General features: G+C 43.6%; 2 protein-coding genes across 2 annotated transcripts in view; both read left to right on the top strand.

Annotated features, from left to right (window-relative positions):
• Window positions 1-1,272, top strand: part of prex2 (phosphatidylinositol-3,4,5-trisphosphate-dependent Rac exchange factor 2) — a 61,173-nt gene extending 59,901 nt beyond the window's left edge. The window contains exon 41 of the mRNA XM_068747804.1: window positions 829-1,272. Within this exon, the coding sequence (XP_068603905.1) occupies window positions 829-874 (46 nt within the window). The 3' untranslated portion in view covers window positions 875-1,272. The remainder of the gene's footprint in view (window positions 1-828) is intronic.
• A 1,473-nt stretch (window positions 1,273-2,745) lies between these two features.
• The window catches only part of c14h8orf34 (chromosome 14 C8orf34 homolog), a 32,161-nt gene continuing 19,956 nt past the window's right edge, over window positions 2,746-14,950 (top strand). Inside the window, exons 1-7 of the mRNA XM_068748019.1 lie at window positions 2,746-2,814; window positions 5,324-5,468; window positions 5,546-5,677; window positions 6,812-6,931; window positions 7,076-7,104; window positions 7,532-7,695; window positions 9,005-9,171. Coding sequence (XP_068604120.1) covers window positions 2,746-2,814; window positions 5,324-5,468; window positions 5,546-5,677; window positions 6,812-6,931; window positions 7,076-7,104; window positions 7,532-7,695; window positions 9,005-9,171 — 826 coding nt within the window. The remainder of the gene's footprint in view (window positions 2,815-5,323; window positions 5,469-5,545; window positions 5,678-6,811; window positions 6,932-7,075; window positions 7,105-7,531; window positions 7,696-9,004; window positions 9,172-14,950) is intronic.

Genomic DNA, 14,950 nt, shown 5'->3' with positions numbered 1-14,950 from the left:
TCTAGCCCCAAGTGCATATATATATATAGTAGTGTAGGTCTGTTTTTGTGTGTTTAGTGCAGGACTGGGGCCAAATCGTTCCATTAGAGGGGAGCTCCCTGCCCTCGGTGGCCCTAAGATGAGGACCAGGACTGTCTCAGTTATTTGGCTGTGACATACAGCCTTTTGTGTGACAGGCAGCCCTTTAGAACCTTTTAGTGAAATTGACAAATACAATTAAGTAGCAGGATGATTAGTGTCGAGAGAGCGAGAGCAAAGTTACTGCACTCTCACTCGGTTCAGGTCACGGTTGTTCCAGTTTGAGCGACTGCCGCAGAATATTCAAGTGTGCCTTTCGTGTCATGCGACATGCCGGTTGCTCACTGATGTGAGACGGAATGGACGGCAGTCAATTATCTAAACTGGAAAAGACAGCGGGATGTTTTCGGGATGCGAGAAATGGCGCCGCTATTGGAGAAATCTGTTGAGACCAGAAAAACACTGATAGATGGATAAATATACTATTCAAGTCGTGTTTTCTGCAGTCAACAGACTAGATAATGTTTCACAGTCGCTGGGATGAATTTTACGGCCAAACAGCTGGAGAATATTAAAGCATCCCTCTTTGCACACAACGATAGAAGCGTGCAGAAATTCAGAGGGATGTATGAAAATGTTAACAGGTTTTCTTCCTGTTCTTTTGTGGGTTGATTTACTTGATCTTGATTGAAGGATAATTATCTATCCATTTAATTACATTTCCTCTGCACCAAACAAGAGTGCTGTGTGTTTAAGGTTCTACTACGGTGTCATTAAAAGGCGTTTTGTGTCTGTGTTTCTCTTGATCAGGTTGTATAAGCTGTGCCAGCCTCCACCTCCGGATGGTGACCCATAATGCAATGAGGGAAAGTTCTTGCAGGGCTTTGAGTCCCAAGTATAATTTTTCCTTGTCTCACCATGAAGGATCAACTTGACTGAAGACAGTAACTGGGTCCAGAATTAGCTGCCTGAATTGTAAATAGAATTTAAATATCGTATACATAGTATTTTTAATATGTTGTATTTTGATATCATTTTTTTTTTTTACATTTGTATTTTTTTGGTCATATGATGAACCTAAAAAGGCAATGATTCAGAGAAAAGAGAGGATGCAGTTAAATGTTCCCAATGTAATGAATCTCATCATTTCAGTCTGAAGGCTCAAAATCCCGTTTGTTTTCATGAGGGACGTTTGTATTTTATGTTTTTGCTAAGAGATAAGTGAGATTATATCGATTAAAAGTTTACTTCATATTATGTTACAATTAGTCAATCATTGGTTTGCTTCTCCTCAGCTCTGATTTCTAAGCTTTATTGATTTTCTCAGTATTGGATAACCATGTTTTTGTAGAACATTCCTCATGGTGTTTATTCATTTGTAAATATACATTTTATGTGAGAATCTGGTAAAACATTCTCCATTTTTTTAACCATCCTTTCTTACATGCAGGCATATGAATATTTGTATCAGTATTAACATGCAGTACATTGTTTATTTTTTTTAGTACTATGCGATATATTATTTTTATTGACAGTACTCAGGATTAAAGTTTCTCCATGTTAGTTATTATTGGATGCATCACTGTAGATGGATGTCTAGCGTACCGCTATGCAATCAAACCTTAGTAATAAACTACACCAATAAGCTCCATGTAGTTTCCTGTATACTGGATACTTTAAATCTGTTTCATGTGAAACGGGTTGATTTTTGCACCATGTTTTTCCATTTGAATCACTAAATTGTTGTCACTTCTACACTATGTAAAAATATATATTTTTATAATGACATTATTTTGCACCACCAAGTCACCCTCTGTTAAACTTGTACTGCAATGCTCACGAATCCAGACCAGAAAGCATTCAGAGCACAAACGCTATTGTCACCTAATCCTGATTTGAAAACAAAATCCTCTCAACAATTCTTCACGCAGGGTGATGCATGTTGGATGAGGAGAGCATCAGTTACATGAATGCACGCTCTGGTCCAAACTCGCATCTGCTTCATAATAAAGCAATGCCATATATGGACTTCCTTGATCCTGGAAATAAACTACAGTAACTATAGCTTTTATATCCACGTGTTTGTCATCAGAAGTAAATGTATTAGCAAAATCATGTTTGTCCAGAATTGCCAATCTGGATCTATTTTTCACACCAGATCCATGAAAACCATTAGAATGACAGAGTCCACATTATTTCAATCCACATATTGATGACTCCATACGTGTTCCACGGACTATGATCCAGATCTGGATCGAACTGCAATATTGTACAATTTACTTTGTTAAATAACAATAAATATAATAAATCCAAAATGACTTGTTGAACTTTAAACTTAATAACCTCGCATCAATGAGCAGGACGCGCTGTGGCATTTGCGTCCTGCTCCATGTGGATAAATGGGAGTGGCGGCGGCGCCGTTACGCATCTGGCAGCCAGCGAGCGCAACGCTTCCTCTCTGTGCCACCGGGTTCTACCGAGGACACGAACTGGGGATGGTCCCGGGCTGAGACCCCCCCCCCCCACAATGAGCTGGGCTCAGAGTCGCCTGCTCCACACCTGACTCGCCCCGGCTCGGCGCCATCGAGGGGATATTTTGAACACTGAATCGCCGAGACGCCTCTTGAAGGACGATGCACACCCTCATGATTTCATCCAGATAAAAAGCGCCCCCCCACCCCATCCCACCCCACCCCACCCCACGCGAGGCGCAGTAGCTTCTTCTTCATGGCGTCCCCGCAGCAGTCGAGAATTCAGTCGTACCTGGAGAAGAATCGAATCGGACCCTTGTTTGAGGTGAGTGCGCAAAGTTCTCGGCAGCCAATTTGAAACCTTTGCTTTGCGTCACAATCCGCTTCTCTGGTTACGCGGCCGATTGTGAGCGCACATCTGCAGCGTGGAGTAAATGATCGATTTGGTGATCACTTCCTCAGGCGCAGAGGATGCGAGTGAAATAACGCGTGTATTTACAATGACTTCAGTGTGTTTGTGTTTGATTTGTCTGCGATGCAGCAGATTTCGCACGGACGTGGGGCTGCGGCGGGACGAGCGTGCACGCAGTTCACGGCAACGAGAGAGTCACGTGATTTGTTTCACAAAGTGCTGACGTGTCATTTTTCCGTCCGTCCCCCCCCCCCCCCCCCCCCCCCCCCCTGCACGCAGACATGGGCTGAGTGGGGCTGCTTTCAGCACCGTGGACAGAGGCGGGTGTGTGATCGCAGCGTCTGTTGATGGCTGATTGATTGATTTTTCTTTCAGCTTTTCTCCCCCCCCCCTTTCTGCTCTCTCCCTGTAGATGTTTCATCTTATTCTGTTGGCCCAATTCAAGTTTGATTTTGCTGACCTGAAAAATCTTTGCGCCGCAGACGAAAGTGCTTCTATAAAGATTTGATATACGACATCGAGTTTTCATTCTGACCCAGAACTTGGGGGCATTTCCAAGTTGTTCGGTTTAGACTTTAAAGTGTGAATGGGAACTGCATTGTTCTGTGCACATTTTCAGGGTAAAAAAAAAAAAAAGGGGGGGGGGGGGGGGAGTGCACTAAGAGCAAAATGTATGAAAACTGTCAGAAAGGCTCCTTCAATATTTCTTTCAGATGCGAGGAGCACAAACAATCATGATGTGACAGTCGGGCTGTTGCATGATGGGTGGATTCTAAAATCCATTGAGGGGGAAATTCAACATTTGAGGCTGAAACGGTTTATTTTTATTATCTGATGATTTCAGATTGTGCAGATCTTCACAATCTCAACCTACCGCTACTTTTCCAAGTGAATCGTAGGAAGGATCGTGAGATTGTTTTACATTTTCTTCTATTTAGCGCCTCCGATAGCAGATCCTTGCTGATAATGGAAGACTTGTGCAGCCAAACAGCTGTTCTGTGTGAAGCATCGGGTCCATATTACTGAACGTAGCTCCTCCTGGCTTGCTGGGTTTCGTGTGGTCAGAACAAGTGATAATCTGCCACTGGTTTTCATTGTGTGTATTTCAAAAAACTATAGTTATTAGAAGCAAACTATTTCAGCACCTACTGCACATTAGCTATATTAGCAAAATGTCATGTATCAGCTCTTTGCTAAAAACCAAAGTGTGCAAGAGTTTATGAAGTCCAAGACAACAGAGGAATTCTAAACCTTCCTGGGGGGCATTGGGCTGTAATTCGGTAAGATTCATGGGTTTATGTGCCCACCAGGGATTTTCATAGAGATTCTATTCAGGAGACTGTGACAGGCACTATATGATTGCATTATTTATAACCACATTGTATTTGATTAATTGACCAATAGGGAGCCTTTACCAATGCTCTCGAACAGGCCATATTGCTATTTTGTGATTAAAATGGAGTGCAGGCGACGGTGCAGGTGAGGAGTGAGGGTATCTAATGCTCATGTATCAGCCGGCCGTTAAAAGCGTCTCTTCTGGTGGGTATTATCTGGTGGGTCCATCCTCTTTGGGTGACATTGCCTCTCCCACATGATCTCTTTTGCTGTTGCCTGCCAGCTTATTCAAGGTCTGGATCTCTTCCAGTGGCATCTCTTGTGCTCTCATCACATCATTCTGTTTTGTTTTTTGTGTGTGTCTGCAATAATGACCTTTTTCTGAACATGAAGCTCATTGGACAAATGCCACCTTAAATGACCCTTTGCTTTTCTGTATTTCATTGACAAACAGCGTGCAAATCAATGAGTCGATGGCCTTTAGTTCTGCGACAGCGAGCCCTCGTGGGAGTCTTGAAAGAGATGTAAAGTAAAGAAGTAAAAATGTATCCAAGGACAAGTTAGACAAAAAGATGCATGTTTTCATAGCTGATCAGGGTTACGGATTTAGTTGTACATTGATTTTCCTTCTGAATATACTGCCGGTATAAAACGATGTAACTGCATACAGTATATTGCCATAATTCTGTCTGTCCTCATGGATTCCATTTATTCCGGATGATGCCATTTTCCCCCTAATCTCCCCACATTTTCAAGATTCTTCAGTTTAACAGGAAAGCTGTCATTTGGGATTAGATGCATAAAAATATTGTAGCTACTTAAACAAAATAATTCCCAACATTTGGATGTACAAACAATTTTATTTTGTTTTATTTTGACATTGATCTTTTCAGGGTATTGACAAATTTTGAACAACGAAGATAACTGTGGTCAAATCTTTCTTGTGAAGTCCACAAAACAAAGACTTGCAGGGATTTATTGCCCTTCTCCGCTTCATGATTGCGAATTCTCCACTGGTTGCATGTCTCACTCCGACTCTGCAATGCGACTTCTAAATAACCCTCTTTGCTTTACTCTGCTCCTGTAGGAGTTGATGACCAAACTGATAACTGAGACTCCAGACCATCCGATCCCTTTTCTCATTGATCACCTGCAGACCAAGCAAGGCAGCCCAGGCAAGCTGCACAGAGCTCTGTCTGGCTCTGCAGCGCTGTGGGCTCAGAGCTCACCAGGTCTGTACACAATGCAGAATGAGGCATCACACTCCCCTCCCTTCAATGCTCACAGCATATGGTAAATCTATTAACAGAAAGCAAAAACCCTCAAAGGGAGTGCAGCAACTATGAGAAGCCATGGCAAATTCACCCAAAGAAGCCGAAAAAATCCAAGAGCGACTTGGCTGTTTCCAGCATCTCCCCTCCCTCGCCAGAATCCAAGTCTTGTAAGTTTTTGTTCCAACCTACTGTTTCTGATTTTTATTTGTATTATTATTATTTTTTTATGCTTGTTTTTAAATTATTTTGATATATTGATTGCACATGTACTCACATTCAGAATGAGGTACCTGTCATATCACTTGTATCGTAACGGCACACTGCTTTGGCTTTAATCTCCATTTTTTAAATTTGATATAATTATATCTACCGGTAATTAAAGTTAGCTGAGGTGTGTAGTTCAACCTCCCGGAGCCCTGCAGATGAGTTCTTTACAAAGTGTCACTTTTTACACACTTGCTGCTACACACCGAAGATGAATTGTTCACAAGTTGCTTGCATTAATGCAAAATAGATGTAAATGAGATTTTCTTGGCAGTAGCTTTTTTTAATTTTTTTATTCTGTAATAAATAACTTTAGCTATGATGTTGAAACGAAGGATGATACTTGAGACAATGAAGCCGGGTGAAAGAGCCACAGACTGCTTCAATAATTTATCATTTGGATCTGTCATTGTCAAGTCTATTTTAGCCAATGAAGGAAAAAAGTATTCTCATGGGTCCCTGAAGTGAAGCGTGTAAATTGTTTTTCATAAAAAATAAGACAGCGGAGAGGGACGAGTCAAAAATAAAGTAAGCAATGCGCAACACATGGAGGTGCATTTAAATTCAGAACAAGAAGCCTTCAAAGCTGCATTTCAAGTCGCATCACATTAAAGAAACATGCAAAGGTGTTGCGGAGTTCATGGAAAATTTAAAACGAAAGAATTGCTGCTTATCATTATTCTACAGTTTTACAACATCAACACAAAAGTTGTAATAAATGCACCGTTACTGGGCTTTGGGCCTCAATTATACTTGAGACCGATGCGTTAATCGGCAGCCCCACTGACAATGTAACCCAAGGCCGTTCATCTCAATTGTTAAAATAGTAAATATGGGATAAATCTTTGCCAGATTTTCATCAGAAGTGTTGAGGATGACGGAGGATGTCAAATTTGCATTCGAGTATATGTTTTTGAGTTTATGTTTTCTGTCCTTATCTTAGTAAGTTTAGGGTCAGGCCTGTTGCTTCAAATAGTTGTATTGTATTTTTTTCCTGTGCTGCTTTCTGACACAGATTGCATGTTTGTGATATCCAGTGCCTCGCTCGATCGAGTACCCGTCCTGGGACTGGAGGGAGAGCCGGGACTTTGATGAGCTCAACCACATTCTGCGGGAGAGCAAGAAGCTGGGCAAGGCCTTGGAGAGCCTTTCCCGCAGTGAGCAGTTACAGTCCAGCAGTCGTGTTGAATAAATGTTGATGCAGTGTTAAAATGTAGACCTTTGGGTAAATGTCATGCAGTGGAAGCTGAATAGAGATTCTGTGTTTCTCTGTGCTTTTCAACATTTTCTCCTCTCTGCAGGCATCGCCGTCTCTGATGAGCTCGACCAGGTAGTTAATAACTTCACTAGCCTTTGACTAGTTCTGTCACGCATTGCTCAGTCAGTCGAAAGAACACATGCTTTTTTTTTTTGCGCTTCTCGTTTCTGTGATTTGCCTGAACCCCTTCACTCAGCCTGAATTCTCTCCCAACACTGTAGCTCAGCTGCTGTTCACGTTAGATAGGATATAACCTACCGGTATGTTGCTTCGGGCTCTTCAGTGTGCGACAGACAAAATCCTTGGCTCTCAGCCCAGAGACTTTTCTTCTTTTCTGTGGGATGGAGCAGGGAATGAATACTAAGATGATCCTGTACACAGGACTCGGCTTGTAGCCGTTTGGATGCCTTATGTTTCTTCCGATGGACATTCTCGATTCAATTATCCATTTTTCTTGTGCTTGTCTCCCCACCTTTATGTTCTTCCGCTTTTTTGATAGAATTTGGGAGGCTATAACTCCGTTCTACGCCCTCGGGTGGTGGGGGAATGGGTCGGTCGGGAGGAAGAGGACTCAGACCCGCTGGCCGCTGAGATGCTGCATCCCCCCGTCCCTCGATCTCGAACTGGAAAGTGCTGGAGTGGAGGCAGCAGCCCTGCCGGGAGGTCGGTGCTTGCCATTATATACTGTGTGTGTGTGTGTGTGTGTGTGTGTTTGAGTGAGTCAGTGAGTGAGTGAACGTATTTGCATGCGTGAATCATTTCAACGAAGAGTTTAAAACTTCCAGAAAGTTCATAAAGCTTTTGTAGGCTCTTTAAAAATGAGGGCGTACGCTTCTAACTGCGCGGCCTGAGGAGTGCCCGTCGGAATGGGTTTGATAATCCCATTTCAAAGGCGCGATCAAACATGCTTGCCATGAGATTGCTTCAACCCAATTTCGAATTAAAGCTAGCCTCATTTATGTGTGCTCAGGGCCGGATGAATTTGTGCTTATTATGGTAAAAAAAAAAAAAGGCCTGTCTTTGACAATATAACTTTGTGAAAGTGATAAAAGTTTGTTTCCCTCACAGAAAGCTTTTTCCACTTAATGTGTTAAAACTACAACAGCGCAGTACTCCTGGATGTCTGTCTGTGTGTGTGTGTGTGTGTGTAGGTGTGTGTGCGCGTGTGTGTGCAGCTGCTGATGTGACTCATCAGAGAGGATTGGATATAAAACCATAAATCATATGTGGGCCTGAGCTGACGCACACAGTGTTAATCTCATTAGGCTACCGTATGGACGGGTTGTAGGGAGAAATCACAGCAAACTCTGAATTTAGGAGATCAGAGAAATCAAAGTGACAACATGGAAGGCTGAACAATGGTTTGGTGTTCAAATATTGTCAGGAAGTATCCGACTGTATATCTCAAGTGAAGCCCCGGTTAGTAGAACTGGAGAAACCCAGGGAAAAGTCGGATTTGGTTGAGTTAGAAATGGCCAATCTGAGCCAATGGAACTCTGGCAGCGACCAACACTGCCCTCGCTTAAAAGCCCATCTGAGCCTTAATAGGCCATCCGCTCCGGTGCTCATGCAGTTTCAGTCGAAGTTGTCACATTTTCTCATGTGTTTGACCTCATTTGTTAAACTAGTCCATCTTCCTCTTCCTCTTGTTGTTCATTATTGATGCTCTGTGGCTCATTCCAGCCCACCTGTCACGGAGACAGGAGGTCACATAAGTGAGCTGGACGGGTGACGTCGCCAGCAAAGTCAGGAAGGCTAAGTGCAAAGGACACATGGGGAATCGGATGCAACTGCGTTAGAAGAAAGAAACTGATTTTGACAGTCTGTCCAGTGCAGTAGGACGTCTTTATCCCAGTAAATACAACAAATGAAAATCAGCACACGTGTGTGTGTGTGTGTCAATAAACAAAGTCTGTAACGTACTAGATGCTTAAGCTCTTACGGTACTAATCTTTGGTTTACCCTCTGCCAGCCTGACAATCGAAACCAAAAGCAAAGGGTTACGGGAGCAGCAGCAGCATCACAAGAAGCTCCTGGCAGCCATGCTGTCCCAGGACTCCTTCAATTCGGCCGACAGCCCCGCCCACTCCATCACGGAGGAAGAGATGGAGGACGAGGACGATGCCATGGAGCTTCTGGGTAATCTAACCTAGTTACAGTATGTAACACACAGACCCAAGCATACCAGTGTAAACGTCCTGTACTATTAATCACTTCCTGTACAGCAACATGACAACAGTTTGTGTTCGAGTGTTGATGTGAAAACGACTTTGATCACGTTGCTGAGCTGCTTCCGAGACGGGCTGGCAGGAAGATGTGATGTTGGTGTGCGAGGCTGTTGCCTTGTTTGTGTGTAACTGTGTGCAACAGTGAGCTGCCGAACGATTCGCTGACACGATCACTAGAAAACCAGTTGTAATGTTTCATGTTTTACAAAGCTCATTCATGCTCCTTTCGTGAAATTGATCTCCTTTATTTTATTTTATGCCCTTATGTTACATTTCATATTTTTTAATTTACTGATTGTTTTCACTGTTTTAAAGTGTGTGTGTCGTGATAAAGGCGCTCTTTCTTTCACAGGTTGCATCAATTGGATTTGCGACAAATATATTTTTATCCTCAATTTTATTTAATTGTATTTAGAATATCCAAATCCTTTGAAATGTAGTCAGACATGTAAACACCAGGGCTTCTTTATTTAACCCCACACTGTTGTGGCCCAGGGCGCCTTAATGCAGCGTCTACACTGTATGCAATGGTGAAGATAAGCCGTGAAGCACGATGCTGTTTGTCTGTGATGGCCCTCCTTAATTACTGCTCTCAATCCCCGGGACGGGCCTCCAGTGGCTTTTAAGCTACGATCCAGGGCAGTAATTCAATGGAAATGATGCAGCATGATCAGAACCGATCCTCCTGGGGTCTTGGATCGCTGCTGCTGTGTTGACTGTTGATCCGATTCGCTTGCCTCTCCTCTGTCGAGCTGATTAAAGTGATGCTCACATGCAGCATATGGTAGCCTACTTGATTTGGAGATAGGATATTTCCCCGATTCTTTTAGAAAGAGTTTTCAGACAGAACTAGTGACTGTGACCAAATTCATTTCAAAGATAACTGATGATACCTTGCAGAACTTATGCTCTTGTGATAGTGTATTGATCCCCTCCGCTGCTGGAAACTATCGACTTAGTCACGTACTCCTCACCAGGTAGTGAGCTTGCTGCTTCAAGAGGGGCTTGAAATGGTCATTAGAAATTTATGCCGTAGCCAGCACTACATGTGTTTCAAGTAGTTCAAATGTCTTATATCAGCAAGCAACAGTATCTTTAATTTGTCAATAGGACTGTAACTTTTGTTACAGTCCTATTTCTTAAATATAGATTAATTAACAAAGCCGTAATTGTTTTACGGGATATATAATGCATTTTTTCATAGGGAGTACATGCCTGCTATGTCCTCTCACATGCAGCAATGCAGTCACGACAATACTAGAGGTTGTTGAAGAAATGTTCTATATTGAAGCATTTTCTTTGGATGCCCTCTTGTGGTAGAAATATGGTATTACAACAGCTTGTTTTGAAGCGCTCAGGTCAGTGGCAGAATCACTTCTTAAACTCAGAGATGGGAACAAATTCTGCTGAGAGCTCTTTGTAAGTATTTTTTGTCAAGGTCGGAAAGTAAACTTAGAGGACGCCAATAATGGCCCATGCCCTGTAAGCAAGAGATAATACCTGTGATTTGACATGAAAATAAAAGTCTTGGATAAAAATCTCAATGATGTGAAACATTCAACAGAATTGCAAACTTTTAATGTTGCAACTTTTAACTAAATCTTTAACATTCACTAGCAGATACTCATAAATATTCCAACTCCTAAGAACCACTTTATTGCGCATCATGTATGATATCGTTTATGCATTTAGTTGTGATCATAGACCCTCATCCCAAAGGAACATTCTGTGTGTTATTTCCATGCACTCACTTATTTGTTTCTCCGTGTAGCTGTGTGTTCTTAGCTTTGTTCATCACACCTGCTATTAAGCGATGAGCTTCCCTTTTGTGTTCTGTGTCGGTGTTTGAAGATACACACTTCCTGAGTGAAAGCACGGGCCACGGCGAGGCTGTGATCCGTATCCAACACACTGAGCACAGCATATTTAAAAAGCATCCACTGGGAGGCAGGAAAGGTGCATTAGCCTTGCCTTGCTGTGTGAGAACTTCAGCTTCTGTCAGAGGATAAGTGCAATAAAACCATTTAGAAGGGTCCTGGTTTAGCATCAGCTCCTCTTGCCGTGTTTTTTTAGTACTGCCGATAAAAGAAGATGATTTAATTTACTTCTAAAAACCAAAGATGTGACTTTAGGTTGATTTTTTTTAAATCTTTTCATATCGGTCAAAAAAAGAGGTAATAAAATCAGCCCATGCAGAGTCTTATTGATTGAGGAGCTGTCCTCAGGGGTGACACCGTTTTCCCAGTTGTTTTCATTAGCTCCGCGCCGAATGTTAACCGCAGCCCAAACATATTGAAGATGAACGTGACTCATGGAAATGGAGATTCTAGCTTCAGAGACCACAGATTTATGCTGATCTGACCAGAGAAAGGAGCCGAGTTGTGTTTGTGAGGGTGGAAGACTCATTTCGTGGTAGTTCAAGGAGACGAGTCAGCCGGTTAGTCACTGTAAAGTCCCTGTCGTCGTCGTCACTGTAGCAAAGCGTACACTTGCAGTGTGACGGAGAGTTGAAGCTTCAACCCCTTGAGTATAAGGTCAAAGAGTTTAAACGTGTGTGTGTGTGTGTGTTTGGATGAGAGAACCCTCGCATACATTTCTGTGGAGGTCCTGTTGGAGTCACGTGGACTCGCGCTTTCATCCCGGTAGAGCAGGACAAAGCTTCTTTAAGCGTGACACATCCACGCCTCAGAAATCAGAGCCCACCGCCGGAGTCCACAAACCCTCTTCAGTATGTTGACCCAGTCTGGCGGCGTTCCTGAAACGGGAGAGGGAGGCATGAGAGTAGCGCTGGCAGCGCTCACTCATTTACAGTGTTTGTGGGGATGCGTGAGGACAGGATGACGGCATGACGAAGCTGCGTCTAATCTTTGATGAACAGTATAAAGACGTATCTGGTGTCTGTGTGCTTCTTTGGGTAGAAGGTCTTCCTTGATCAAGCAAAGCGTATTGTTTGATACCATAGCACGTTTAAAAAAAATAGCAAATAGATGAGGTGATGCTTTTTTTCTTTAACTTTTACTCTTCTGAAATTGAAATCAAAGCTTATTATTTAGCTCACTTGCCTCTCTTCATGATCCTTCTACTGTGAAAATGAAGGGATTCCCGTGAGAAATGTCTAGGAGTGACGCGTTGACAACTGGTGGTGGACCTTGAATTCTTTCTTGAGGAAACGCAGCAATACTTCATTGTGAAATGTTCCCTTACAAATCAAAGAACAAAAGAAAAAGAGCCCTTTCAGCATCTTGCATCAACATCCAGCCCTCTGAATGAAGAAATGTACTTCCTCGTGATCATGGACAATGCATGCATTATATCATCATTATGATGTCATGATGATGCCGTGATGATGTCATGCCAAGTTAGGTAATGCCAACTGACTAAACTGGACTAAAGGGACAAACTGCAGTAGAGATCTAGCAGAGAGCTCTGTCCTACTGTTTTGCCTAAAGCCCACATTCAGATTGCCAGAGTTAACAGACAGGGCCCTCACTGACGCCAGCAGCAATAACACACACACACACACACACCCTCAAAGCCCCCTTCATCCTTGCCCAACAGCCCAAGACACAACAGTTGCCCTGGAAACTATGTAAACCACCGCCGACAACACAGAAACATCATCATGTGGCATTGATTGGGAGAAGAGGAGAAGGTGAAGGAGGACATGTGTGACATCGCGTGAGTCTCTTCAGCACCAAAGCGTTCCCTTCAAACACCGGCTTTAGCGTTGGGCTCGCCTCCCAAGGCTTTGTCGAGCTGCTGGTGAAAAGAGCGTCCCCATTAAAAGTATATCTGCGGCCAATTTGACGCCTGTAAAAGTCACCGTGGTGCAGATGCATACGCTAATCGTGGGGCAAATTGCTGCGGTATTACGCTGGCATTACTGGAAGCAATTATCAATAGGTGAGTAAAGTAGTGCTGTGATCATAGCATAAATCTAGCAGTAGTAAAGCCAGGGTATGGAGTGCATAGGCGCCTCAGATGAACGAGCAGATTATCGAGCTGGAGGAACAACGTGATGCTGTGTATTGTGGCTACTGTAGCCAGACGGGGGCAAAAGATGGCAGATAGATGCCCAAGGGCGATAAGCAACGTGTGTGAAGAGGACCATTGTGTCATTTACTCCCCCCCCCCCCCCCCCCCGCCTCTCCAGCAGCTCCTGGGCTCCTGTCTAAACCAAGACTAAAGATTAAACAGACGAGCAGGGTATAGATGGAATGCTGTTACATGGTAATTAATGTGTAATTAGTTTGTGTGTGTGTGAATACAACGTTTGATCTGCGTCTCTGCCTGTGTGAGGCCGTGCTCTTGCAGCTGTGTCTCAGTGTTCATTGTCAAACTAGACGGGGAAGCGACAATCTCCTGAATGACCTGCAGACAATGACGGGAGAGAATCTGACTAATTACAACAACACTCACCCCCTCATGATCACGCAATCACAGGTCTGCTTTATTAAATGTGTCTCTTTGCTCTCGTGCACTGGCACGATATCGTGTGATGGATCACTTAAATATAAGGATTAAAAGCATCATTTCCACCTCGACCCTGGCAGATTGCTGTTCTGATATATTCCCAGTGGAATAAGTTCAGAAGGCTCAAATTCATCTCTCGTAAAAAAATTCCAAGATTCATTCTTAATTTTCCAACACGCAAAAGCCGCCCAAGTCGCTCCTCCAGCGACACGACTGGCATCGTAAGGCCTCGGCGCACCAGACTCTGCCGCATCTGCAGTAACGTCCTAATCGCTCCGTGTTTGCGGTTAGAAAGCGAGTGGAAGGGAGAGGTCTGCACCAAAGTCTGTGATAAGACTTTCCACACGCCTCAGAGCTGTCACGTTACCCGGCTCATGTGTGTCCCCATCTGATTCTGATCAAGGTTTTTTTTTTTTACTGCCACACTCAGACTTGTGTGGCGCTTGGAGCCCAACAGGCATATTCTTAGGCCAGGAGGCGAAGGGGAGAGGGGGGGGGGGGGGGGGGGGGCATTGAAAACCAAGACATAATTATGAAATGTAAGTGGAAATATTGTTTTTATTACAAAGCCAAACAAATGCGTCTCTGCTGCGACTCACATCAAAGATGACTAACCGCAGAGTGGAGGCTTAATGGGAAGCAAATGCCGCTTGTGTGCATGTGTGTGTGTGTGTGTGTGTGATTGTGTGTGAGGGCACCGAAAGTGTGAGGTCTGCAAGTGTCCCTGTAAGTGTTGGCTTGAGTCTGCATGCCCCCTTTTTTTTTTTTATCTGTCTCGTATGCTTCTCACACATGTGGCTTTCTGTGTGTGACTGAGTGCAGCCTTTGACGGCACACACAGCAAGGAGCAAGGCACCGATCATTTACAGGCTGTGGTGAGGCGTTGTCGCCGCTGATGAAAAGAATGGAACATTCACTCACTTCAGGCACGAGGCCTAATAACTCACAGGACTCGATGAAATACCTTTTGGATTTTGAGTGGAAAATGAATTGTGTGCGTGCATGACTCCAATCTTCATCTGTGGCGGGGGGGGGGGGGGGGGGGGGGGTAGTAGTAGTATGTTGAGGGATTCCACCCCATACATCTGTCAACGCCACATCTGAGAAGGTGTATATTAAGTTATTGTGACGCCAATGCGCTTATTATGACGTGTTTTTTTAGCTGCCAGTCAGGGCGTCGCTGCCTAAACAACATTAAGTTGCATGGAAACTTGCAG

This window comes from Brachionichthys hirsutus, chromosome 14, assembly GCF_040956055.1.
Source record: "Brachionichthys hirsutus isolate HB-005 chromosome 14, CSIRO-AGI_Bhir_v1, whole genome shotgun sequence".
Taxonomy (NCBI): Eukaryota; Metazoa; Chordata; class Actinopteri; order Lophiiformes; family Brachionichthyidae; genus Brachionichthys; species Brachionichthys hirsutus.
This window is presented reverse-complemented; position numbering and strand designations above follow the sequence as displayed.